General features: G+C 48.0%; 1 protein-coding gene across 2 annotated transcripts in view; it reads right to left on the bottom strand.

Moving 5' to 3' along the window:
* VWA2 (von Willebrand factor A domain containing 2) overlaps nucleotides 1–27,621 on the bottom strand; it is a 54,625-nt gene that overhangs the window by 18,820 nt on the left and 8,184 nt on the right. For both annotated transcript variants that reach the window (XM_054503858.1, XM_054503857.1), the window contains exons 2-5: nucleotides 25,272–25,331; nucleotides 18,837–18,911; nucleotides 17,513–17,646; nucleotides 11,278–11,387 (exon numbers count right to left, since the gene is read on the bottom strand). In XM_054503858.1, coding sequence (XP_054359833.1) covers nucleotides 11,278–11,387; nucleotides 17,513–17,646; nucleotides 18,837–18,911; nucleotides 25,272–25,323 — 371 coding nt within the window. In that variant the 5' untranslated portion in view covers nucleotides 25,324–25,331. The remainder of the gene's footprint in view (nucleotides 1–11,277; nucleotides 11,388–17,512; nucleotides 17,647–18,836; nucleotides 18,912–25,271; nucleotides 25,332–27,621) is intronic.

Below are 27,621 nucleotides of genomic sequence, written 5' to 3'. Positions count from 1 at the left end.
TCCGTTATTAGCTTTCTCCTAGCAGAGGCTGAAAGTGATAGTTCTACCATCTAAACCACAACAATGAACAGAAATTATTTTTTCCATGCACTTTTCAGCCTGTACATCTCTGTTATATTCTACAATAATGTCATTCTTTGTGTGTTGGGTGTGTTTTTCTCCTCCCCGAGTGATGACTCTGGGCCGACAGCTCTTGTCATTTGTCTAACACCTGCCTCCCATCTCCTCATCCCTGCATCATCTCCTTCTTGTTACAGCTCAACATCTTGGGTTGGGAAAGCAGATAACTGAGCTGAGGAAAACTGTGTGAGGAAGGACCCATAAGAGTGAAGGACAGGGCTTCAAGGCAAGGGTGTGATGAGAGTCTTTTCTGTGATCCAGGCCTTTGTGGGCCATGTCCAAATTCAGGGTTGGGAGCTGGAAGGCTGAGCTGTCTGACCACCTCCAGATCAGGGCAGGTTACAGGGGTCCCATCTCATCGGGATGCCAATAGATGAGAGGCTTGAGATTCTCTCATCCTCACAGCTCAGTGACAGGAATCCCAGAGCAGGATCTCTGCTAAATCTCAAATTAGGAGGCTCCTGTAAGCATCCTGTTGGAGATGGGACTGCCAGCTTTGAGTGTCAGCTGGACAGAAAATAATGACTCACTACAGTGGATTTTAGGTTACTGAATTGTGAGTCAGTCCCTGTTGCAGCCAAACCATTCAGCGGATGGTAGCCCATCCAAACATGATCAACAATGTGAGGCTGATGGAATTACTGTGGTTATCAACTGTACACACAGAGAAAACCCTGTGGGAGCATTATTCTGAAATAGTGACTAACCACAGACTCTAGATGGGAGACACATTTACACTCAGATTGTACCAACCATAAAGTAAGGCAATGCCTACCTTTAATTCAGCCCTAACTATGGTCATTCTTCTAATGTGAAAACATCCAACTGACAAGAGGCATGGGCATTACCTGCTGTGTGTGTGTTTGTGTGTGTGTGTGTGTGTGGTTTTATTTCTCATGCAAGTCTGACATGAGTCCTCTTGCCCAGGCATCTCTCCTGGTTGGCTCCCCTCCAAGCAGCTACTCAAGAATCCAGGCTCCTTTCATGTTGTGGTTCCACCCTCCCCTCAGTCCTCAAAATGCTCTCCATGCAGCAAGAAGACAAGGAAAGAGCATGAAGATTGTGCTTGGGAAGGATTTATGGACCAGGCCTAGAATATTCTTCACTTTTATTGCTTTCTAACGTAAGCAAGCTCTTAAAGGGCAGTTTTCTTTGCGGTGCTCCATAAAGTTAAAAAATGTCAACAAGAGCTGACAATTCCTAGAATTAACAGTCTTGCCTACAATATATATATATTGACATTTGCATGGGTTAAAAATTCACTTACCTTTCTTCAACCCGTGAGTATTTACTGTGGATCCACTAGAGGGAAGATACTGAAAAGGAGACCAGGAAGTATAACCACGATCCCGCCCCTTAAAGAACTCCCAGTCTAGTTGAAGAAATGGGATCTACAAGACAGCAAGTAAACAGGAATGCAAGGACGCAAATAATAGGAATTCGGAGGAGCAGATTCATTGTGAGGTGAGCTGTCAGGGAACAGGCTTCAGAGAGGAAAGAGCTTTTAAATGGGGTCTAGGTGAATCAGCTGATGAGGAAAGGAAGAGGCCATTCTGATTACAGGAAGTGGTTAAAGCAAAGACACAGGTGAGCAATGCAACCTGTGTTCTGGAGCTAGTGAGCAGAGCTTGGCTTGTGCAATGGGCTTATCAAAGAAAAACAGAGCATACCAACATGGATGAATCTTCAAAGAGGAAGACTACACCCATGCCACTGACTCCCAAGCGCCCCCAACTCCTCTCACACCCTGCTGGATCACACATTAGATACCCAAGACCACCAACCTGATTCTGATTTCCACTAATACTGTTTCCTTCACCAAAGAGCTCTGTGTTTAAAAAGAGTGTTCCTCCAGGGCTCTTGGGAGGGCAGAATGGCTTCCATTTCTAAAGGATAATATTAGCGCTGACATTTTACTTCATGCCAGACACTACACACACACACACACCCGTTACGGAATGTAATCCTTACATCCATGGTAAAAGGTACTAATCTCACCCACATTTAACAAATGAGGAAACCTCACTCAGAGAATAGTGATAACTGGTAATATTTCCTGGGCATTTAGCATGTGCCAGACGCTGTGCTCAACCCATGTTTATCTGTATATGCTTAGCATATTATCATATAATTCTCGCCACAGCTCTCTGGAATAGAGGAGTCCAGAGAAGGTGCTAAACTAAGGTTATGCCGCTCATGAGTGGTGAAGGCAGGACTTGAACCCAGGGTCCTCCATTTCCAAAGCCCAAGTTCTTAAACAGATAGTTACATACTCGTGAAGGCACCTGACTCTCATCTGGCTAGTGGAGGTCGGAACTGGAGTTTAAGCCCAGTCTGGCTGAATTTGAAGCCGATGCTCTTTCCTCTCCAGGGCTCAGCTTAATCTGGCCTGCTGCCCATTTTGCAAAGTTTTATTGGAAAACAGCCACACCCACTGATTTATGTACTGTCTACACCGAGACCATTGGCCTGAAAATTAAAATTATGTACTATACAACCTTTTACTGAAAAAGTTTGCCAACCCCTGTTCTAAACTGTCCTGCTTAAATGCTCATAAGACTTTCTTCTCATCCAAAGCCAAGGTGCTTCAGTGGCTTTGAAGCAACCTGCGCCTCTACCCACTGGCCAGTGAGCCCTATGACCTCCTGGCTATGTTCTTGGATCCTGAGGTTCTCAACCAGTCCTTGCCTTCTTTCCCCAAAGCCTCCCCTCCCTTGTGGTCCATCTGATCGTTACCACTCCTACAGGCTCACAGCTTCAGGGGTGAAAAGAAAAAGTACTTGTTCCCCATACTCTGTTCTGTTTCTCACAGGGGTCTGCCCTTGGCCCCTTCAGAGTTAAACTGTTTTTCCTTTCCATCTACCACCTTCAGGGGAAGGCTTGGGTTCCAGCCAGATTTTGTTTTCTTATTTTTTTGAGACAGAGTCTCACTCTCTCACCCAGGCTGGAGTGTTGTGGCATACTCTCAGCTCACTGCAACCTCCACCACCTGGGCTTAAGCGATTCTCCTGCCTCAGCCTCCCGAGTAGCTGGGACTACAGGCACTCACCACCATGCCCTGCTAATTTTTGTATTTTTAGTACAGACAGGGTTTCACCATGTTGGCCAGGCTGGTCTCAAACTCCTGACCTCAGTTGATCTGCCCGCCCTGGCCTCCCAAAGCGCTGGGATTACAGCGTGGGCCACCGCCCCTGGCCCATCCAGATTTTCTAATGGGTTTGGGCCTCCCTCTTCACAACCATCAGCCTGTGGTTATAGAGAAATTAAGTTTCAGGGACATGAGAGCCCAGGCTGCCCACTGCACAGGCCTGACAGTACTTACCCTTCACGTTGCTCAGCACAGTGATACCAATGCTGTCACGCTCTCTACCTCAGCACCCTGTTAAGGGTTCCCACAAGAAAACTGTCTGCTGGCTTGCGACCAAGGTAAGGTGAGATTCCCCATGGCTTGACCTCTGAGAAGTGAGAAGAAATCCCTCCGCTTGGCTGGGCGCGGTGGCTCACGCCTGTAATCCCAGCACTTTGGGAGGCTGAGGCAGGCGGATCACAAGGTCAGGAGATCGAGACCATCCTGGCTAACATGGTGAAACCCCGTCTCTACTAAAAATACAAAAAAATTAGCCGGGCGTGGTGGCGGGCGCCTGTAGTCCCAGCTACTCCGGAGGCTGAGGCAGGAGAATGGCGTGAACCCGGGAGGCGGAGCTTGCAGTGAGCCGAGATCGCGCCACTGCACTCCAGCCTGGGCAACAGAGCGAGACTCTGTCTCAAAAAAAAAAAAAAAAAAATTAATCCCTCCGCTTACTCCAGGAAACACTTCTGCCTAAGAGTCTGTTCTGAGCTCGGGGTCTATTTATACATTTAACAAACAAGGAAACCCCACTCAGAGAACAGTGATAGTAACTGCTAATATTTCCTGGGCACTTAGCGTGTGCCAGGCGCTATGCTCAACCTATGTTTACTTATATATGCTTAGCATATTCCCATATAATTCTCACCACAGCTCTCTGGAATAGGAGAGTCCAGAGAAGGGTCTAAACTAAGGTTATGCCGCTCATGAGTGGTGAAGGCAGGACTTGAACCCAGACTGGGGGCTCTGAGGCCAGAGTCTCACCAGAATTTTTCTAATTTCTCTCAAATTGAACTAAACTAGGTTGCGAGTTGAAGGTTCACAGATCAGCTACTGTCTTGGGGGTTATGATTGCCACGCATGAACTTTTGGAGGGGGGTGGGTGGGAGGGTTGGAATCAAAACATTGTGCTATCAGTGCAGACAAGTAATTAAAAACATGAGTTCCAGAGGTGGAGGGGCTCAAATATTAGTTCTGAAATATCTTAGCAGGTAAACTTGGAAAAGTTATTTGACCTGAGTCCCAGTTTCCTTCCATGTTAAAAGGGGAAAGAAATAGTATTGTTAGAGAGTGAAATGCTGGGTCTAGCGCCTCTGAGGACCTAGCGGGTGGCTGTTACCAAAATGAACCCACAGCAGCCTACTGTAAGAAGTTTATCTTTTGAGTCGTCTCAAATTCTAGTGTTCATAAAAATCTCTCAGGAGACTTAATGATGTAGATTTTCAGGTCCTATTCCCTGACAGTCCAAATTGGTGGGTCTGTAACCTGGCCTGAAAATCTAGATTTCAAACCAGCACTCCCTCCCCTCCTCCCTCACCTTCCTGCAGGTCATTCTGATGTCAGCAGGCCATGAAACAGACTAAGAAAAATAATTCGTAAGAAGCCAGGCACTGTGGCTCATGCCTGTAATCTCAGCACTTTGGGAGGCCGAGGTGGGCGGATCACTTGAGGTCAGGAGTTTGAGACCAGCCTGGCCAACATGGCGAAACCTCATCTCTACTAAAAATACAAAAAAAAAAAAAAAAAAAATTAGCCAGGTGTGGTGGCGGGGGCCTGTAATCCCAGCTATCAGGAGGCTGAGGCAGGAGAATCGCTTGAACCAGGTAGGCGGAGGTTGCAGTGAGCTGAGATTTCCCCACTGCATTCCAACCTGGGTGACAGAGAAAGACCCTGTCTTAACATTAACAATAATAATTCATAAGAAAACCCAGCCAGCGTGGTGGCTCACAACTGTAATCCCAGCACTTTGGGAGGTCGAAGCGGGTGGATCACCTGAGGTCAGGAGTTCAAGACCAGCCTGGCCAAGATGGTGAAACCCCATCTCTACTAATAATACAAAAATTAGCCGGGCATGGTGGCGGGTGCCTGTAATCCCAGCTACTCGGGAGAGTCTGAGGCAGGAGAATCACTTGAACCTGGGAGACAGAGGTTGCAGTGAGCTGAGATCATGCCACTGCACTCCAGCCTGGGTGACAAGAGCGAAACTCCATCCCAAAACAAAAAAAAAAAAAAAAGAAAAGAAAACCCACTGTAGGTACAGGGATATTGATTACAGCTTTTTTTTCAGCAATAGACAAAAATTCTGGAATCAACCTAAATGTTACCTTTTAGGAGAATAATTAAATATATTGTGATAGCTGAACTTGGATTATTAAATAATCATTAAAAACGATCAACATGAAAAATAATACAGCTTTATGTAAAAGCACATACCAAATAATATTAAGGGGGAAAAAAAAGGACAAAATGCTTTGTAATTCTAACTAAACTAAAAGCCATATTTAAACGTTAATGTGGTTTGAAAGGGGCCAGGGAAGGCTATCAACAGTTTTGTGCCAAGGTAAAGTGGAGACAAAGCTATGGAGGGAGTCCAAAAAATTCAGTCATAGTAAACACAGGGTTGTGTTACTATGAGATTAATGAAATGAGCAAGCCCGGGCAGCCAGCAGGCCAGGAGCTCTGTGCATTCAGGAACCAATCACCAGTCAGGTCTTATCTTGATTTTATGTCATCGTGGGGTGCAATGTTGGAAGGTTTGACTGCAATGTTTTTTAAACTTCTTGCAAAGTAGCAATAAGGTGGTTGTCAGAGTGGTTTCTTCACTACCTGAAAACATACTTTTGGGGGACTGCCTTGGTCTGGAAAGGCAAGTGTCCTGGGTTTGGGTTGAGCTGTCCTAATCAGTCAAGCATCTAACATTTCACTGTCACTCGAGGGGATGGATACCCCATTCTCCCTGACATGATGATTACTCATTGCATGCCTGTATCAGAACATCTCACATACCCCATACGTATATATACCTACTATGTACCTACAAAAGTTTAATTTTTTTTTTCTTTGAGATGGAGTCTTGCTCTGTCACCCAGGCTGGAGTGCAGTGGCGCGATCTCGGCTCACTGCAAGCTCTGCCTCCCGGGTTCACACCATTCTCCTGCCTCAGCCTCCCAAGTAGCTGGGACTACAGGCACCCGCCACCACACCCGGCTAATTTTTTGTATTTTTAGTAGAGATGGGGTTTCACCGTTTTAGCCAGGATGGTCTCGATTTCCTGACCTTGTGATCAGCCCACCTTGGCCTCCCAAAGTGCTGGGATTACAGGCGTGAGCCACCACGCCCGGCCAGAAGTTTAAAATTTAAAAACAAAACTTCACTGTAGAAAAAGAACAAAGTGCCCCGGGGAGGTCATCACTCCCATTTGGCCCATGTTCCTCCATTCTGATTCATAACAGCCTGTCTTCATTTTTAGTGTCCTCAGTGACCCCACAACTGGGGCCAAAAATCAGTGCCTCCTTTCCTTGTTTGTTGTCACTTACAGTTGTCCTAGGAAACATAAGTGCTAATCACACACAGCCCCAGAAGAGCTGACCTTGTTCAGACACATAAGAAGTCTTCATTCTCCACCCTCAATGTCCTCAATCTTAGTGTGTCTCTCCATTTCATATGTCATAAATAATGCTCTCAAGCCCTTAGTTATGACCTCAACACAGATGAAAAGCAGCTCAACTAATCATCCGGGGGGTGTGGGAGAGGAAGCGTGGTGAGAGGTGGGAAAGGACAGCTGGGTGGGGCCTACTGGATTGGCAGTGTAACCCACTGATCCTGGCCAGGGCCCCTGTTTGTTCTCGGCCTCAATATCCTCCTCTGTAAAATAAGGGAGGGAAAACATACTAGATGATCTCTAATGCTCCTTGCTCCTTTTTGTACCAAGTCTTTGAGATTTGATTAGTTTTTCAGACAAGAGCAGAGCTGAATTCTTTGAGTCAAAGTCACTCAAATGGTCTTTGACTTTTAGCCCTAAACTTAAACCAACAGCCTTTTTCCTCTGAAAATGCATATTGCATATAATGGGTAAATTTTTTTTTAAACTACCTTATTGATATAACTTACATAACATAAAATTCACACTTTTAAAGTGTACAATTCAGTGATATTTAGTATATTCACAAAGCTGTACAACCTTCACCACTATCTAAGTCCAAAACATATTCTTTACCCCAAAAAGCAGCCCTGTACCATTAGCAGCCATTCCTCATTCCCGTCAGCCCCTGGCAATGACTAATCCACTTTTTATCTTCATGGATTTGCCTATTCTAGACACTTCATAAAAAGTAGAATCATGGCCAGGCGTGGTGGCTCATGCCTCTAATCCCAGCACTTTGGGAGGCCAAGCCAAGTGGATCACCTGAGATCAGGAGTTCAAGACCAGCCTAGCCAACATGGCAAAACCCTGTCTCTACTAAAATTACAAAAATTAGCCAGGCGTGATGACGGGTGCCTGTAGTCCCAGCTACTCAGGAGGCTGAGGCAGGAGAATCGCTTGAACCCGGGAGGCGGAGGTGGTAGTGAGCCAAGATCGCGCCACTGCACTCCAGCCAAGGCAACAGAATGAGACTCCATCTCAAAAAAAGAAAAAAAAGTTGGCCGAGCACGGTGGCTCACGCCTGTAATCCCAGCACTTTGGGAGGCCGAGGCAGGCAGATCACGAGGTCAGGAGATGGTGACCATCTTGGCTAACACGGTGAAACCCCATCTCTACTAAAAATACAAAAAAAAAAATTAGCCGGGCGTGGTGGCGGGCACCCGCAGTCCCAGCTACTTGGGAGGCTGAGGCAGGAGAATGGCGTGAGGCTGAGGCGGAGCTTGCAGTGAGCCGAGATAGCACCGCCGCACTCCAGCCTGGGTGACAGAGCGAGACTCCGTCTAAAAAAAAAAACGTGGAATCATATAGTATGTGACCTGCTATGCCTGGTTTCTATCACTTAGCCCAATGTTTTCAAGATTCCTCCGTGCTGTACCATGAATCAGTACTTCGTTCATTCTTACAGTTGAATAGTATTCCATTGTTTGGATATACCACATTTTGTTTATACATGCATTAGTTGGATATTTTGTATTGTTTCTGTTTTGGAGCTGCTATAAACAGCACTGGTATGAACAGTAGCATACAACTATTTTTGTGTGCACGTGTTTTTAACTCTCCTGAAGTGGAATTGCTGGGTCATATGCTAAATCTATGTTTAACATTTTGAGGAACTGCCAAACCTTTTTCCAATGTGGCAGGTACCACTTACAAATCCCACAAGCAATGGATGAGGGCTGTACTTTATCCACAGCTTTACCGACACTTGTTTTTGTCAGTCTCTGAGCCATCGTAGTGGCTATGACATGGTAGCTCACTAAGGTTCTGATCTGCATTTCCTTAATAGTTAATGATGTTGACAATCTTTTTGTGTACTTATTGGCCATTTGTCTATCTTCTTTGGAAAAATGTCTACTTACAAGGTTTCTTTGTGAGGTGATAAAAATGTTCAAAAATTAGAATAGGGTAAAAGTTGCGTAACTCTGTAAATACATTCAAAACTATTGAATTGTACACATTAAATGTGTTAACTTTATGGCATATAAAATATATCTCCATAAAGCTGTTTTTAAAAAGTTAGTGTGCATAACAGTCACAGGGGAGGGTGGGGAGATGCCTTTTAAAAGTGCAGATTTGGCCGGGCGCAGTGGCTCACATCTGTAATCCCAGCACTTTGGGAAGCCGAGGTGGGCAGATCACAAGGTCAGGAGATCAAGACCATCCTGGCTAACACAGTGAAACCCCATCTCTACTAAAAAATTAGCCAGGCGTGGTGGCGGGCGCCTGCAGTCCCAGCTACTCGGGAGGCTGAGGCAGGAGAAGGCCCGAGAATGGTGTGAACCCAGGAGGTGGAGCTTGCAGTGAGCTGAGATGGTGCCACTGCACTCCAGCCTGGGCGACAGAGCAAGACTCCATCAAAAAAAAAAAAAAAAAAAAAAAAGTGCAGATTCCTGGCTGGGCACGGTGGCTCACACCTGTAATCCCAGCACTTTGGGAGGGCAAGGCAGGTGGATTGCTTGAGCTCAGCAGTTCAAGACCAGCCTGGGCAACATGGCAAAACCCCGTCCTACGAAAATAGAAAAATTAGCCCGGTGTGGTGGCGCATGCCTGCAGTCCCAGCTACTTGGGAGGCTGAGATGGGAGGATGGCTTAAGCCTGGAAGATGGAGGTTGCAGTGAGCCAGTGTAGCGCCACTGCACTCCAGCCTAGGTAACAGAGTGAGACTGTGCTTCAAAAACAAAGCGTATATTCCTAAATATACCAAGAGCAGAGAGTGATTCCACAAACCTGGGAGGAAGCCCCTGCACTGTGTGTCTTAGTCAAAGATACGGAGCAAGGATGAGACTATTCTCTGTAAGAAGCCAATTCTTGGAAGCCCCAAGGGCACAAGGCTCCAGGGGAAGAAGAAAAGGCCAATGTGCACTACTGTATTTTATAAACACATATTAACGAGCTCTTTCCTTTTGCACTTTCTTGCATGATGACTTGCCCCTTAATCTGTTCAAAGGCAGAGGAAAGGGCTGGGATAGATAGTCTAAGATAAAAGTCAGTGAGGGCTACCAGGACATTCTTGAGGCCTGCAGGGCTCCCAGAGTCCCTGCTGTACCCACTGTGGGGCCTCAGGCTTCTTGAGAGCACTGGTAGACCTACAGAGGCTTGCAACTGGAAAAAGGCCCTCAGAGCTCAGAGCCTTTGCAATGGGAGGAGACAGCCACAAATGGCTGTGACCACGGACTTCAGTGGACACTAGTACAAGGGGCAGCAGGAGCCCAGAGTGGATCCAGAGACCAGAGTGGCAAGGGGCAAATCAAAGTCATTATTCTGTGAGGGCTTGTGAAGAACATTATATATATATGTGTATGTATATACATGTACATGTCAATATGTGCATATGTATCTATGCATATATCTATGTATCACGTGCATATATATGTATATATAAAATATAAAATATACACAAAATATACATGTATAAAAACATATGAGCATAAACACACATATCATATTCAGACGTACACATCAGCTAACTTATAACGTAAGTAAACATACGACTATATATATATTTAGAGGGTGATATTGTTTGGAGGTTTGTCCCCTCCAAATCTCATGTTGAACTGTAATCCAGTGTTGGAGGTGGGGCCTGGTACAAGGTGTCTAGATCAGGGGGCGGATCCCTCTGAATGGCGTAGCACCATCCCTTGGCGATGAGTGAGTTCACATAAGATCTGGCTGTTTTAAAATGTGTGTCACCTCCTTCTCTCTCTTGCTCCTGCTCTCGCCATGTGATGCACCTGCTCCCCGTTTGCCTTCCGCCATGATTGGAAGCTTCCCAAGGCCCTTACCAGAAGCAGATGTTGGTATTGTGCTTCCTGTACAGCCTGCACAACCATGAGCCAATAAAAGTTTTCTTCATAATTTACCCAGCCTCAGGTATTTCTTTATAGCAAGGCAAGAACAGACTAACACATAAGGTGTATATATGTATGAGCACATAACCAGATATTCATAATTTTTAAAGCACTCTCAATAACAGGGGGGCACTTACTCTTTTTAGACCAGAAAAATGAGGCTCAGAGAAGTGTGGTGAACTGTCCAAGCTGCAGTGGTCACAAGGGACAGAAATGGGATTAAGACTCAGTGTTCCTCCTATTCCTCCAGGCCCTTAACCCCATTCCTGACCTTCAATAGCACTTTCTCCCAGGTAACTGACAACTATACATCACAGCAGCAATTTTTTTACTTGCATTTAAATTCCTACCTGGGACATTATCATGCAATAAGGAGGGACAGCCTTGAGAATGGAATTCATGTGACCAACTGTGCCCAGCTGGACTTCTGAAAGCAGCCCACAGTCCTGTGAGCCCAGAGCAGGACCAAACCCTTCAAGGGAGCAATTTTAAGAGTAGTTGGTGTCACCCTAACCACAACAGTATCTGATCATACATACTTGAAAACCATCCTCTTGATTCTCGCCTTCACTTCCTGTTGGGTTGAAAATGAATCCAAGGGGAATTCCAGATGAGGAGTGGAACTGAACTGGAACGCTCCCACTCTGACCTGCAGTAGGAGACAGGGGGCTCAGGGCCCCGAGACTGGGGTTGAGTCAAAAACATCCCTAAGAGGAAAGAAGGGGCAAGAAAGGTTAACAACCCTGCCTCCCATCCACTCAACAAACACCAGTGTCAGAGCTTTCTCCAGTCTCTCTAGAAGGAGGTTCCAAAGACCCATTTGGAAAACCTGGAAAAAAAACCAGCCAAATCTGTTTGTGTTCTGAACTGATGACACCCAATTCAATCTTCTTTACTTACCTACTGCTAGGCAGCGGAACATTCTGGCAGTGTTCTCAGCTTGTGCATCTTTAGGGCTGGGTCTCTGCTCACTTTTACCAACTGCCTCCTAGCTGCCAGTGCTGTCTTGAGCAGTTTCAGGCACTATCTCATTTAATCCACAGAGGCACTATTAACACCCACATTATGGTTGGAGAAACCCCAATGTGGAGAATATATACCTCTGGCCCAAGGCAAATGCTTACTTGCCCAGGACTAGTAAGAAAGGCAGCCAGCCCATTGGACTTTGTGACTGTGGTCTTCCCTAAGGCCCAGTTATACCTCCTGCCTTCTCAGCAGCCCACACAGGCCAGCAGCGAAACACTGACCCAACTGGGGCTGCTGCAGAAGCTAACCACAATCACCATCACTGATAACTCATCACTAACCACAGCCACCCCACAACCCGGTCCTTCACTGGGTGGTCAGCCGCGCCAGACCTGCCCCTGCCAAGCTAGAGAAAGGCCAGGTCTCTAGAGCACAGTCAGACTTGGGGGACAATCAGCATCTACAACTGAGATGACCAGTATTGGGGCTGAAGTTCTTCTGTAATGAAGGAGAACACTGGTGAATCCACAAATATTTTGTATCCTAACTGAGGAGGCCATAGGAGATCCAATGCCTTGCAAAACTGGAGAAAGGAAACTGAGTAAAGTCGCTCTCTGGATCCTTAAGGCACTAGCATGTCTTGAGCAGAGAAGGCTACAAACATTCAGGTTTCCTCCCGAGGGCCCAAGGCCTGCACCTAATCACTGGTTCTCCAAAACCCCTGGAGAAACAACATTCTCTGTTACTATTCTCAAAACTAACCCTAGTTCTGGCCAAGAGTGCAAATGGGCCAAGTGAGTCATATTTAAGCAATGATGCTGCCCTCTGCTCCCCACTTGAATTCCCTCGCTGCCGTTCCCTCGACAGGCCTGGGACGTGGGAGATGATGGAAACGCCCTGCCACACCAGGCCAGCTGCATCTGCTCCAGATCAGCTGGGTGGGGTTCCCTTTTGCAGGCAGGATGCTCTAGGGAGGAGCTGTTGGGCACCTAAAGCAGAAAGAAATCTCAGTCTTCAGTGGACACATGGGGGAGACGGACACAGGAAGACGGACCAGTAAGTGATCTCAGGAAGAAGCTTCTGGGAAGGAGCACTTCCTAGGTTTTCCTTGAAGTTAGTGTGTGATTAAAAAGGGGCATCTCAAACCAGGGGGAAAAGATGATCTAGTCAGTCAATGATATTGGGACAACTGGAGAGCAATCTACAAAAAATAAAGGATAAACTGCAAATGAATTCAAGATTTTGGTGTGAAAAATCTAAATATGAAAGTTCTAGAAAAACTCAGGAGAATTTCTAAAATTTCAACATGTAAAAAGACCTTACTTTCTATTACTTAAAATCCAGAAGCCACAAAGGAAAGACTGATAAATGTGACTGCATGAAAAAAAAACAACTTCTGCAGGACGAAACATACCTTAATGGAATAAAAAAAAAAGACAAAATGGAAAAATTACGTGCAATTCATGTTAAAGGGTTAGCTTCTTCAATATATAAAAAAGTGTGTGGGAATCAACATACAAAAGACCAACAATCCAACAGAAAATGGGCAAAGGATTTGAACAGAGACCACAGAACAGGAACTACAAATAACTCTTGGATGGAAAGATGCCTGGCCTTACCATAATGAAATAGCATTTTTCCCCATCCATTTAGCAAAAAACCATATACAATGTTTACAGGGTGAAACAAGCATTCTCAAACATTGCTTGTAGAAATGTAAATTGGTACAACATCCATGGAAGGCAATTTTTAAATATTTATTGAAAATTAAAAATAATAATAAAATTTAAAAAAATGCATAGGGTTACTGGAAATGTATCCTACTTATACGTGTGAAATGATGTTATTTACAAGATCACAGTTTATTTGTAATAGCAAATATCCATCAATAGGGGTTAATTAGACCTTGATAAATCCTTATGATGAAACATTTTAATGACCTGTAAAAAAAATTATACCCGTATACAGATATGCAAAGATTTCCATGAAAATGTGAGGAGGAAAAACGCATGAGAGGATAATGTGTATGGTAGGCTACCCTTTGTGTAATAAGGGAGAAAGAAGAATATTTATTCATATTGCCTGTATTTGCACAAAGTGATTCCGGAAGGGACTCAAGAACACAAGTTGAGGGACAGGGCAAATGGAAAATGTGTGGGTGAAAGGGAGACTTTTCACTGTACATCTTTTTATTGAACCCATGTGAATGAATTACTTAGTTGAAAAAATAACCTCCCCTGAGACCAACAGCTGGGTGTATTTACTTGAGTTAAACAGGAAGAAACAGAACTTCAAAACAAGAAGGAAGCAGCTTAAGTCAGTAGTTAAAGCATTTTGTTTAATTGGTGGTTTGGGAACAAAATAGTTGCCTTTTATCTTCAGTTTACTGTACGCTCAGAAACAGGCCCGCCCAGCTATCTCACCAGCCATAATCTCTCTGCCCCAGTCACTACATTAGAGCCAGGAAGTGAACCTCTCAGCTTTTAAGTGTTAAGAGGAAGACTTCAAACACCTTAAATCCACCTTAACAACAGAGCATCCATAAAAGTCTTAATTTACAGCTACTTGACATTTCTTCTTGAAAACTAAAGTAAAAGAAAGTAAAACACGGCACAAATGAAATCCCTCGTACATGGAGACAACAAAAAGAGAATACAAAAAAAATGCAGCAGCAAAAACATAAAGCCTGAAGCCACAAGTCAGACTAAACCATCTTAAATCGTCCTCATGCAAAAACCCTTCTGCAGCATGCCAAGGGGTCCACCTAACCTTGGAGATCAAGACACTAATTCACTCACCCAAATAAACAATTCCTCTGCTTCCCAAGTCTTGCTGCGAGAAAGCTTTCCTCAGGTTAAGTCCAAATCTAACTCCCTGAACACCCAGATTCTACCCTTAAAAAACAGAGCCATTGTCTGCTCTCTTTCACATGAAAATGATAATCATGTTCCCTCATTCATAGAGGTTTCCAGGCCTCTGGCTGTCCTGGCTCCTTCTCATCGGCACTGACTGTTTGGCCCATGTCTAACCAAGAAGTCAGCCCCTAGAACTCAATGACACTTTCTAGACGTGGTCCAGCAATGCCCAGGTTAAATTCCCTGAACTCTGGGATCTGCTCCCAATAGCGCCAGCCAGGAAATTTCTTGTCACGGTTTTCTTACACTACTCCCTCCACGCACACACATACACTGCCACACTGCTGGCCATTTGCTGTGTGATAGCAGGGTGTGAATTCTGAGGGTCAAGACAAATGGCCTAATGGAGCAAGTCCTGGGCTGTGAGTCAAAAGTCCCAGTTCTTCCACACTTAGCTCTCTCCTGAGATTGCTGTGTGACCCTCGGCAGTCACTTAGCCTCTCTGAGCCTGTTCCCTCATCTGTGAAACATGCATTAATAATCCACAGGACCCTTCATTCCCAACTAGCCAATCCCAGGGTCTCCAGGCTACTCATTTCAGGACCCACTACATAAATGCCAAGGTCAACAGTGTTTAATCTCCATGCTTCTTCTCTTTATGTTATTCCTCCGTGACTAACTAATGACACCTGATAAGGAACCCTTTTAAAAGCAGGGTCCTGTGCAGAGGATGGTGGGGAACTGGCACTTCTTGCCTGGCCCTTTTAGGGTCTATGCTGGGTTAACATCATGGTTAGAAATCTTCTGGGCTGCTTGTGCCTAGATTAAATGATGCCTGCTATGATGTCCTCAGGTGCAAGATGGTCTAAGGTCCAGGGAGTGTGCTCCAGCTCCCCAAATGACACACCATTCTGCAGAAAATCTGGCCCTCATTAAAAGCAATGTATGTTCCTAAATCCTAGAGGTTTTAATAGGATTAATCTAGGAATGTTATCTTGGAAAACCACTTCCTTCCTCAACCTGTATGCAACCGGTCTCTCATCCAAGTAATGACAGCTTTTCCAGGCTACATCCTCTCTTAATTTTTTTTTTTTTTTTTTTTTTTTTTTGAGATGGTGTTTCATTCTGTTGCCCAGGCTGGAGTGCAGTGGCACCATCTCAGCTCACTGTAACCTCTGCCTCCTGGGTTCAAGCGATTTTCCTGCCTCAGCCTTCCGAGTAGCTGGGACTACAGGCATGTGCCACCATGCCCGGCTAATTTTTTGTATTTTTAGTAGAGACAAGGTTTCACCATGTTAGCCAGGATGGTCTCGATCTCCTGACCTCGTGATCCACCCGCCTTGGCCTCCCTAAGTACTGGGATTACAGGCGTGACCCACCGCGCCCGGCCTCTCTTAATTTTTAAGTTGACTTTTGAGTAGGTTCACATGATTCAAAATCCAGAAAATATTTAAGTCTGTATTGATGAGTCTCCCTCCGGCCTTCTGCCCTGTCAACTCACTTCCCAACCTCCCCCTTAATGAAAACCACTGTCCTCAGCCTCTTACAAATCCATTCAGAGTGTATACAGATACAAGAAAATACAAAGAAAGATTTTCATTCATCCCCCTTTATCTTTTACATAGAAAGTAACATACACACCATTTGCACCTTACTTTGACACTTCACTTGTTCTGGTGTTTTTCCATCAGAGAGCTTCCTCACTCACTTTCTGGAGCTGCCTAGCGTTTCAATATACGAATGCATCATAATGGATTTATCTGTCCCCCCTCAACGTACATCTGGATTGCCTGAAATATTTTACAGTTTATACACATAATGCTGCAATGAATAACTCTGTATGGGTACTATTTTGCATGGACATGTGTACTGTAGAATAAATTCCTTGATGTAGAATTGCTGGGTTAAAGGGTCCAAGCCTTTGTAACTGGGATGAATACTATTGGATTCCCCGCTAGAGGCTGCACCATTTCACACTCCACCAGCAGTGTATGACAACACCAGTTTTTTTCAAGATTTGCCGATGAAGCATGTCACCAAATTTAGGATTTTTTTTTGCTAACCCAGTAAGTGAAAAATTGTATATTAGGCATAGGGTTTGCTGACTCTGAGTGAGTGAGGTTGGGCTTCTTTTCGTATGCCTGAAGGCCTTGCGTGTTTCATTTTCTGGGAACTACCTGTGTTCCTTGCCCATTTTTCTATTGGATTGTTCAAAAAAAAAAAAAATGCCCCTTTTAGAAATAAGAGCCACAGCTACCACACTCTGCTATATTTAAGACCTACTATTTGAAGAACAAGAAATGAGGATACTGGCTGGATTCACTCAAGCAGGAATAGTTCCTCTCAAGTGCAAGAGAGGGTAGGAGCTGTGCTATTCAGTCCGCTGAGGTAGTAACAGCTTTAGTCTGCTTAGCATGCTTTCCCTTTCCCATTGTTCTGCAAACACAACCCAACCTCTCTTTCCAGAGGAAAGTCAAATCCACTCCCTACCCCAAAAACATGGCGGAGCTCTTGACTGACGTCCGGCCAGAAACTCTCTTCCCTCTGAATGCTGTGATTGGTCAGTGGATTATCATGTGACCTAGGCCTGCCCAATCAGAGCCCTCCCTGGGACTTTGGCCTGATCTATAGAGAAAGAAGTTCCCTTAATTTTTTACCACGGTCACTAGCTTGAGGAACAATGCAGGACAACTTGGCTATGTCAGGAACACCTGCCTAAGAAGGAAGTCAATGAAAAGAAAACAAAATTGAGAGAAGAAAAAAAAAAAAAAAGAAAAAGATGCCTTATAGCCTCAACTCAGCCCTTGGATCCCACCATGCCAGGAACCAGGATTCAGCCCCTTGGTCTTCCCAGCTCCACAAGCCAGTAGATGCCTCCTCTGCTTGAGACCGGGTTTCTGTCCCTTATCACAGAAGACGCCCTAACACAAACACCCACAAGACTTGCACTCACCCTCTCGGGGCTGATGTCCAGACCGTCACAGACTGTGATGGCAAAGTGCTTGGACCTTTCAAAGCTCCCTTTCCCGACGCTGTTAGACCCATCTAACAGAAACATGATGTCCACTGCAGCCGAGCACCACATCACTAGGGAGAGTGGGACAGACAGATGACAACCAGTAGCAAGTCGGTCTCACTTCTGAAGCAGAGTGAAGGCACAAACAGCCTTGTGGTGGGCCAGGCTGCTGCCCCTCTTAGCATGAAAGGGGAGAACTGCAGAAGGCAGCCCTCCTCTGAAGCAGGAAGCACACGCACCATGGGCGTGATGCTCACAAATGTGCCCTTACATGAAAGCCTTTGTATTATAATAATGGAAGAACCTAGTTCAACAATATCAATTAAGCTCTATGAGGGGGTCTACTGGGCCAGTGATCAGCACTGAAAAGGCTTGGTCCCAGGCCTTAGGGGACCACAGTCTAGTGTGGACACAGGCACCCTGATATGTGAGGCCATGTTACCCAAGAGTTCAGTAGCAGTAACAGCAGCCATGTGGAGGGATACTGATGAGGGTGGAAGAGGAAGGAATATGGTGGAAGATGGACATGGCAAGTAGCCACCCCCTGTTACCTGGTGAGCAGGTAACAGAAAACCTTGAGGCACAGGCCAAGTAATTCAATAATAAAGATTTACTGAGGCTGGGCACGGTGGCTCACACCTGGAATCTCAGCACTTTGGGAGACCAAGGCGGGCGGATTGCTTGAGTTCAGGAGTTTGAGATCAGCCTGGGTAACATGGCAAAACCGCATCTCTACTAAAAACACAAAAACTAGCTGGGCGTGGTGATGCATGCCTATGGTCCCAGCTATTTGGGAGGCTGAGGCAGGAGGATTGCTTGAGCCCAGGAGGTCGAGGCTGCAGTGAGCTGAGACTGTGCCATTGCACTCTGGCCTGGGCGACAAGAGCAAGACCCTGTCTTTAAAACAAAACAAAAAAAGGTTTACTGAACTGTTTTGCTTGTTTTTGAGATGGAGTGTACCTCTTGTTGCCCAGGCTGGAGTGCAATGGCGCAATCTCAGCTCACTGCAACCTCCACCTCCTGGGTTCAAGCAATTCTCCTGCCTCAGCCTCCCTAGTAGCTGGGATTACAGGCACCCACTTTTGTTTGTTTTTAAACCAAGCGACTTGGTCAGGTCCCTGTTTGGGGAAAATGACTCTGGCCAGAGCATGAAAGGAAGATGGGAAAGGGGCAGAAACTCTGGAAGAACACGGTTCTCGTCCAGTCCATCACACAGAGGTCTCAGTGGGCATCTGGAGGGTTAAGAAGAACCTGGGCTTACTTTTGCTGGCAGCTGAAATCTTCCCGATGGTTTCTTTGCTTACATGGACTTCCTGGAGAGGGAGAGATGGGGGCACTAGGAGAGAAAACACCAGAAGCAACCATTAAAATGCTGAGAGGAGAGGAGGCTCAATCTCCACATTAAGTGACTGACTGGACTAAACAGGTAACATCAGAGAAAACTAGAATGTCGGGGAGTGATGATTCTTGCATCTCAAAAATTACCAGACGGATAACATAAAGAAACCCCCCAATTACCTCACTTCTATGAGATATCTTTGTATTTAAATGTGGGTAGTTCAAAGAGAAAGAATAAAACTAACACACAGTGGGGTTCTAGAGAGTCTGTGATTCTGAAAACGTTTGTCCCTGGTCAGGTGTAATAACCGGGGAGGGGGGAGAGGTGTCAGGTCAGGTGTAATAACCGGGGGGAGGGGAGGAGAGGAGGGGGGAGGGGGGGAGAGGAGGAGCGGGAGAGGAGGAGCGGGAGAGGGGGAGGGGGAGAGGGGGAGAGAGGGAGAGGTGGTAGGGGAAGGGAGGGGAGGGGGGAGGGGGAGGGGGGAGAGGGAGGGGGAGGGGGGAGGAGGAGAGGGGTGGGGGAGAGGGGGGAGGAGGAGAGGGGTGGGGAGAGGGAGGGGGAGGGGGGAGGGGGAGAGGGGGAGGGGGAGGGGGAGAGGGGGAGGGGGAGGGGGAGAGGGGGAGGGGGGAGGGGGAGGGGGAGAGGGGGAGGGGGAGGGGAGAGGGGGAGGGGGAGGGGGAGGGGGAGAGGGGTAGAGGGGAGAGGGGGAGGGGGAGGGGGAGAGGGGGAGGGGGAGGGGGAGGGGGGAGGGGGAGGGGGGAGGGGGAGGGGAGGGGAGGGGGAGGGGAGGGGAGGGGAGGGGGAGGGGAGGGGGGAAAGGGGAGGGGGAGGGGAGGGGGGAAAGGGGAGGGGGGAGGAGGGGGGAAAGGGGAGGGGGGAGGAGGGGGGAAAGGGGAGGGGGGAGGAGGGGGGAAAGGGGAGGGGGGAGGAGGGGGGAAAGGGGAGGGGGGAAAGGGGAGGGGGAGAGGGGAGGGGAGAGGGGAGGGGAGAAAGAGGAGAGGGGAGAGGGGGAAAGGGGAGGGGGGAGGGGGAAAGGGGAGGGGGAAAGGGGAGGGGGAAAGGGGAGGGGGGAGGGGGAAAGGGGAGGAGGAAAGGGGAGGGGGAGGGGGAGAGGGGAGGGGGAGAGGGGAGGGGGAGGGGGAGGGGGAGAGGGGAGGGGGAGAGGGGAGGGGGAGGGGGAGGGGAGGGGGGAAAGAGGAGAGGGGAGAGGGGGAAAGGGGACGGAGAGGGGGAAAGGGGACGGAGAGGGGGAAAGGGGACGGGGAGGGGGGAGGGGTAGAGGAGGGGAGAGGGGGAGGGGGAGGGGAGGGGAGAGGAGAGGGGGAGGGGGAGAGGAGGGGGGAGGGGAGAGGGGGATGGGGAGGGGAGGGGAGAGGGGGATGGGGAGGGGAGGGGAGAGGGGGATGGGGAGGGGAGGGGAGAGGGGGAAGGGGAGGGGAGAGGGGCATGGGGAGGGGAGGGGAGAGGGGGGAGGGGAGGGGGGATGGGGAGGGGAGGGGAGAGGGAGAAGGGGAGGGGAGAGGGGGATGGGGAGGGGAGGGGAGAGGGGGATGGGGAGGGGAGGGGAGAGGGGGATGGGGAGGGGAGGGGAGAGGGGGATGGGGAGGGGAAGGGAGAGGGGGATGGGGAGGGGAGGGGAGAGGGGGAAGGGGAGGGGAGGGGAGAGGGGGAAGGGGAGGGGAGAGGGGGAAGGGGAGGGGAGAGGGGGAGGGGAGAGGAGAGGGGGAGGGGAGAGGAGGGGGAGGGGGAAGGGGAGGGAAGGGGGGAGAGGGGAGGGAAGGGGGGAGAGGGGAGGGAAGGGGGGAGAGGAGAGGGGGAGGGGGAGGGGGAGAGGAGAGGGGGGAGGGGGGAGGGGAAAGGGGATGGGGAGGGGAGGGGAAATGAAATTGGAGGGCGGGGATAAGAGGCTGAGGAGGCCACAGGATTGCTGAACAGTGAGCCAACCATGATGGAAGTCCTGAAGACAATAAGGGGTCCCCAGAAGGGACATTTGGAAAAGCCAACACCCTCTCTGCAACTGCACCTGGTAGGTGTCTCGCGGCAGAAGAGAAGTACACTCAGATGCTTTGTAAATGTCAACGTGCAGTGACTAAGCACAGAGGAAACAAAGCTAGAGGGGCAGAGCCCAGGAGCAGCCAGGTCACGGAAGTGGGGCAGATGAAGGAACACGAGCAGGCCGGGCAGGGTGGCTCACGCCTGTAATCCCAGCACCTTGGGAGGCCGAGGTGGGCCGATCACCTGAGGTCAGGAGTTCAAGACCAGCCTGGCCAACATGGTGAAACCCCATCTCTACTAAAAATACAAAAATTAGCTGGGTATGTTGGCGGGCGCCTGTAGTTCCAGCCACTCGGGAGGCTGAGGCAGGAGAACTGCTTGAACCTGAGTGGCAGATGAGCATGGGGGCTGCTGTGGAGAGAGGTGAAGGAGATTTAGCAGGGAGGCCAGGAGGAATCACACAGTACAGGGCACCTGGTCTCAAGGTTTGCAACTGCCAGGAAAGTGATGACAAAGAGAGATGCCAAAAGAGGGTTTCAGTCTGGGGGAGTGACACCAGTGACCCACATTATTGGTCAACCTGCTAACTCAGCACCGCCTCGGCTGGTTCCAGCTCTGTCTTTCCCGGCTCCTTCCCGTTTACTAGTCCCCCATGCAAACTAAACTAGTCTCTCCCCATACCATATCTTTGAGCAGACAGCTCTTGCTCACCTAATACTCCCTCCTCCCCTCAATCTCTACTCATGGAGATTCTAAGTCAATGTGCTAAGCCAGCAGTCAGCTCCACAGCTAAAAGCTGCCAGACAAATCTCTCTCATTAGATCTTGGCACAGTCTGCCACTGCTGTTTTGCCACCAGAGACAGAAACAAGACTTAGACTAGAAAGAAAGACAGTAGACAAAATTAAAGAAAAGAAAAATCTACTTGCATTAAAAAAATGGCATTTATTGGGACAGAGGCAGGGGCAGCATTAAAAACAAAAACAAGCCAGCGGGGTGGCTCACGCCTGTGATCCCAGCACTTTGGGAGACTGAGGCGGGGTCAGGGGTTCAAGAACAGCCTGGCCAACAGGGTGAAACCCCATCTCTACTAAAAACACAAAAATTAGCTGGGTGTGGTGGCAGGTGCCTGTAATTCTAGCTACTTGCGAGGCTGAGGCAGTTGAATCACTTGAACCCGGGAGGCGGAGGTTGCAGTGAGCCAAGAGTGTACCACTGCACTCCAGCCTGGGCGAGAGGGAGACTCCATCTCAAAAAAAAAAAAAAAAATTACAGGCTTTCTGCTCACTGCATTCAGAGATCACGACCATGCCAACTCCTGGGCCCATTGCGGCCCACCCCATAATGCGGTGCTGTTCCCACGAGCCTCTCACCTTGCTGCCTGGAAGCTCCCTTAGGGCAGAAACATTTCCACCCAGTCCTCCACAGAGCCTCGCCCAGCCCTCTGCATAAACACATACGCACTAAGGTTTCCTGAGCTGAGTCCATGAATTATTCTCCTGACAAAGGGCCCAGTAGCTGAGGAATCCTAAAGACCCCACAAAAAAAACAGAAAAATACAGTTTCTTTTTAAATATCTTACCAGCAAACTCTCCAGCTGAAGGCAGGCCAGCCATCTCTCCAGGATGGGGAGGCAGGGGAGCTCTGTGAGCAGAGACCACTCACTAAAGATGTCACTCAGCTAACTAACTGTGCCTCTGTGCCCTGTGCTCAGCTGTCATGGCAGGTACCAGGCTTCAGATGAGCCCACCTTGAGCCTGGGTGACATCCCCAGTGCTCCCTGTGAAATGTCCTCAGGACTGCAGAGGCTCCCCCTGAACAGGCAGCTGCTTCATGTGTGATTGCTGTTGCTTTTTCCAACCAAGTCAGCAGCCCCCTCTAAAGACCAGCTGCCTGGGCTCCGGAACTTCAGTCTGCAGGATGGGTGACACTATTGAGCAGGCAGGGTTGAGAATCACTAATCTAGTCAAATTCTTTCACTTTACAGATGTGACAGCCAAGTCTTAGAGAGAACTTTTGTACATTCTTATCTTTCCAGAGAAGCTGAGCAGTACAGCCAGCCCAGGAGTAGGGAGAACTGGGTGTTAGTCCCATGTCTGCTACATAGCTGTGTGACCTTGGGCAAGTCACAGGGCCTCTCTGGGCTTCCCCTGCCTCATCTGTACAACCCAAGGATGATCAGAACAAGTGCATGTGATTGCGATCTGGAGGCTGGACAGGGCCACAGAAGGCAAAGGTCCATGATAAGCTGGAACAGAACCTGGACTGTGCCCGGGACTCTAGAGACTTCATTCAGGCCCTGGCCCCAGACACATCTCACCACTCCCCAACCCCTTGGCCATGAAGCTGCTGTGTTACACTTTCCATCCACCCCACCTGGCTCAGAGACAGGGGGAAACAGGTGGGCTGGGCAGCCAGGCTGGAGCCACCAGCCCTCAACTTCCACCAGCCTTTCTGATCCCCGCTAGGTTCCAGGAAACAGGCAGGTATTAACAGTAGCCAATTCAGCAGAGAACAAATACCTACTCATGGAAACACAGACCAGGGAGGAACTGCAAGAAAGAATCCCAGAGGCCACTGTGCAACCCCTTGTCTTGACAGAAGGGGACCCTGAGACTCACGAGGCTGGGACAGCTTGGCTGCCCAGTCCACCTGTTCTTACTTGTAAGACAACAATCTACAGACACATCAATTCCTTCCTACCTTCTCATATTTCAAAGAGACTAGAACTTGAAAGGGACAAAGTGGGAAGTAAAAAGAAAGTGGACTTGCTCCATTATTTATTCATTAATCTATTTCTGGAGCATAAACCATGAGCCATGCCCAGTGCAGGCCCTGAAATAATATAGTGGTGAATAAAGAATGTTAAAGAATGTACAGTCTCTTTCCTTGAGGAGCTTACATCTTATAGAAAAGACGTGATTTTTAAAAATGCACACAAAACTCATATCTGTGTTAAGTGCTACAAAGCAAGGCTACAAGGGGTTTGAAGAGGGGGATGTGACTTGATCTGGAGGCCCCAGGGGAATTGTGCTGGGGCCAAAGGATGGGGAGGAGTTTGCCAGGGTGGCAGTGTTGGGGTGAGGGGGTGACCCAAGCAAAGGGGCAACATAATTCAGAACGTTTTTGGTGGCGGGGAGCAAGGATGCAGGGCAGGACTGGAAGGAGAGTGGGCTGTGGTGCAAAGGGTGCAGAGGGCGCAGAGGGCGCAGAGGGGACTCAGGATGGCCACAGGGTAAGATGAGAAAAGCCTCTTAAGAGCCACAGAAAGTCACTGAAAAGTTTTAGTTGGGGGTGAAGAGGGGTCCAGACATGATCTGATTTGCAATTTGAAATGGCCGCTGTAAAGACATGGAATCAACCCAAATGCCCATCAATGATAGACTGGATAGAGAACATATGGTACATATACACCATGGAATACTATGCAGCCATAAAAAGGAACGAGATCATGTCCTTTGCAAGGACATGGGTGGAGCTAGAAGCCATTCTCCTCAGAGAATGACGCAGGAACAGAAAACCAAACACCGCATATTCTCACTTATAAGTGGGAGCTGAGGGCCGGGCGCAGTGGCTCATGCCTGTAATCCTAGCACTTTGGGAGGCCAAGACGGTCGGATCACCTAAGGTCAGGAGTTCAAGACCAGCCTGACCAATATGGTGAAAACCGTTCTCTACTAAAAATACAAAAATTAGCTGGGTGTGGTGGTGCGTGCCTCTAATCTCAGCTACTCAGGAGGCTGAGGCAGGAGAATCGCTTGAACCCGGGAGGTGGAAGTTGCAATGAGCAGAGATCGCGCCATTGCACTCCAGCCTGGGTGACAGAGAGAGATTCTGTCTCAAATAAATAAATAAATAAATAAATAAAATAAGTGGGAGCTGAACAATGAGAACACACGGACATGGGGAGGGAAACAACACACACTGGGGCCTGTCGAGGGGTAGGGTGGGGTGGGGAAAGGGAGAGCATCAGGATAAATAGCTAATGCTTGCTGGGCTCAATACCTAAGTGATGGATTGATAGGTGAGGCAAACCACCATGACACGCACCATGGCACACATTTACCTATGTAATGAACCTGCACATCCAGCACATGTACCCTGGAACTTAAAAATAAAAAAAGAAATACCACTCATGGAGAATGGGTTGGAGGAGGACCGGGGGACCCAGGGAGGCCAGGCAGGAGGCTACTGCAGTGGTCCAAGCACAAGATGACATGGCTTGGACTAGGGAGGTGGCCATGGAGGGGAGATGCAGGTGGATTCAAGAGACCTTTAGAATTGAAAATCAACAGGATTTGAAGTAAGCAATCCCCCTACCCAACACCCGAGTACTTCCCCACCACCAATAAACACATCTTACCTCTGGAAAACAAGAAAATACAGATGGTTTCCAGCAACAGGAAACGGGGCATGTTGATAACTACAGGGACAGGAAAAGAAAGAAAGTTATCAGCAATTAGTTCTGTGAACGCCCCAAGTCACACCGCCAAACAAGATGCCAACTCAGCCTTTTCCAGGTCACAGATATGACCCTAGAGGCCCTCACCACAATAACTACAGTGGCCTGGAAAAGTCTCCAATTCCCAAGTCATGGAAGACTTTACTCCAATTACTTTGGTTTTAGACACCAATCTAACATCTTCCCCAGGATGCCTCTCTCATCCACCCCCAAATGCACCCCAGCCCTCCACAGGCCCTGGGAAGGTGTGTGGTCTCCTGCTCTCCCCAGAGTTAAGAGGCCCGGGTGTTGGCTCTGCCTGGGCCCTGACTAGCCACATGACCCTGGGCAAAGTCACTCCTTTCTCAGGGTCTCTATTTCTTCATGAAGAGTTAGAATTCAACAGGCTGAAGATCTGATTTTCAATGTCCTCATCTTCTAAAACCTTCTAATGCGGTTAACAAACCTTCCCCTAGCTAAGAAGACAACATCTGAAGAAAGCCTGCACTATCTAAATTATCCACTCATCATCTAAATTATTTATAAATCGTAATCCAGCTGAAGGAAGCGGACTTTTTTTTTTTTTTTTTTTTGCGATGGAGTCTTACTCTGTAGCCCAGGCTGGAATGCAGTGGCGCGATCTCGGCTCACTGCAACCTCCGCCTCCCGGGGCTCAAGTGATTTTTGTGCCTCAGCCTCCCAAGTAGCTGGGACTACAGGTACATGCCACCACACTTGGCTGAGAAAAATTATTTTTTAAGAAGTTTTTTTTTTAAAAAAACTTCACCACCCAAGCAGGAGTCACACCTGCCCCATGGTGGCAGAGAGCCTACATGAACCCAGGGACCCTAGTCCTCATCCTGGTGCCCTGTGACCTTGAGAGAGGCTGTGGTTCCTCCCTTACAAAGTGAAGAGAAGGGCCCTGATGTGGCTAAGCTGTTTTATGGTTTTAAAAGTTCCATTGGATTCCTGCCTCTGTCATGGACCTATGACGTTTGGACCTCAAGACACATCCAGCTCCTTTTTTTTTTTGACATACTTTTTTGCATATTTAAAGTTTACACACATGCCATGACTCCAGTGTTTTTTAAAAAAAGAAGCCCTTCACGGTGGCTCATGTCTGTAATCCCAGCACTTTGGGAGGCCGAGGCAGGTGCATCACCTGAGTTCAGGAGTTCACAACCAGCCTGGCCAACACGGTGAAACAGCGTCTCTACTGAAAATACAAAAAGTTCGCCAGGCGTGGTGGTGGGCGCCTATAATCCCAGCTACTCGGGAGGCTGAGGCAGGAGAATCGCTTGAACCCAGGATGCAGAGGTTGCAAGTCCCTAAATGGAGGTAGAGCATGTGTTCCTATTTTATACACTCTCATATGGGAGATAAGTGGTTAAAGAGGACTAGAAACCCGCCCAGGCCTACTGGGGTGCTGGACAGACACAGAGCATTCCTAAGGGAATGCCACCAGAGAAAAAATACAAATCTGTACAGAAATCTTTTTTTCACACTTAAAAAGAATCACATCCTCATTCCAACAGCTTTACTAGGCTTGGCCAACCCAGTAAGTTACACACTCACTCAGGTACTTCGAAGGTTATTGCACAGCTCCTTAACCGATTGAGTCAGTGCAAAGTGGTCACTTTCCCCACAGCCACACTCTGGATTTGTCTCCTGGGAGGACACCATGTCTGGCACAGGCTGAGGGGGCGGCTGCAGTGGAACCTTGCCTCCAGATTACGAACCAGTGTAAGTAGCACAATTCTCATGGCTACTTTCACTTCAGAGTGTCATGTTTATTGATGTGGAGCTTTCTGAATAGGGAGGTTGAGGCATTGCCAGGTGCTCAGTAAAACAAATATTTCTTGTAGCACTCTAGATTGGGGGCAGCAGTCAATGGTAAAATAAATTTCAGTAGCATGTTCCTGACAGGTTATACAGCAGCCCTGGTTCAAGGATTTCTCCCCCTACACCATTCCTAAGACTGTTTGCTAGTTGATTATTTGTTTTGGGAATTTGATGGTTTTGATGAATTTGCTGTGATCTAGGGGTGTTCAAGTACTTCTCTAAGCACTGGTCTCTGGCTGGGATTATGCTTCAGCAGTCTTGAAATGAGGTCCCTGGGTCCCTCTGTTACAGTCAGGGAATGTGAATTCAACCCGTGATACTCTTTTTTTTTTTTTTTTTGAGATGGAGTTTCTTTCGCTTTTGTTGCCCAGGCTGGAATGCAATGGCATGGTCTCAGCTCACTGCTACCTCTGCCTCCCAGGTTCAAGCG

The sequence above is a fragment of the Pongo pygmaeus genome, chromosome 8 (assembly GCF_028885625.2).
Source record: "Pongo pygmaeus isolate AG05252 chromosome 8, NHGRI_mPonPyg2-v2.0_pri, whole genome shotgun sequence".
Classification (NCBI taxonomy): Eukaryota; Metazoa; Chordata; class Mammalia; order Primates; family Hominidae; genus Pongo; species Pongo pygmaeus.
This window is presented reverse-complemented; position numbering and strand designations above follow the sequence as displayed.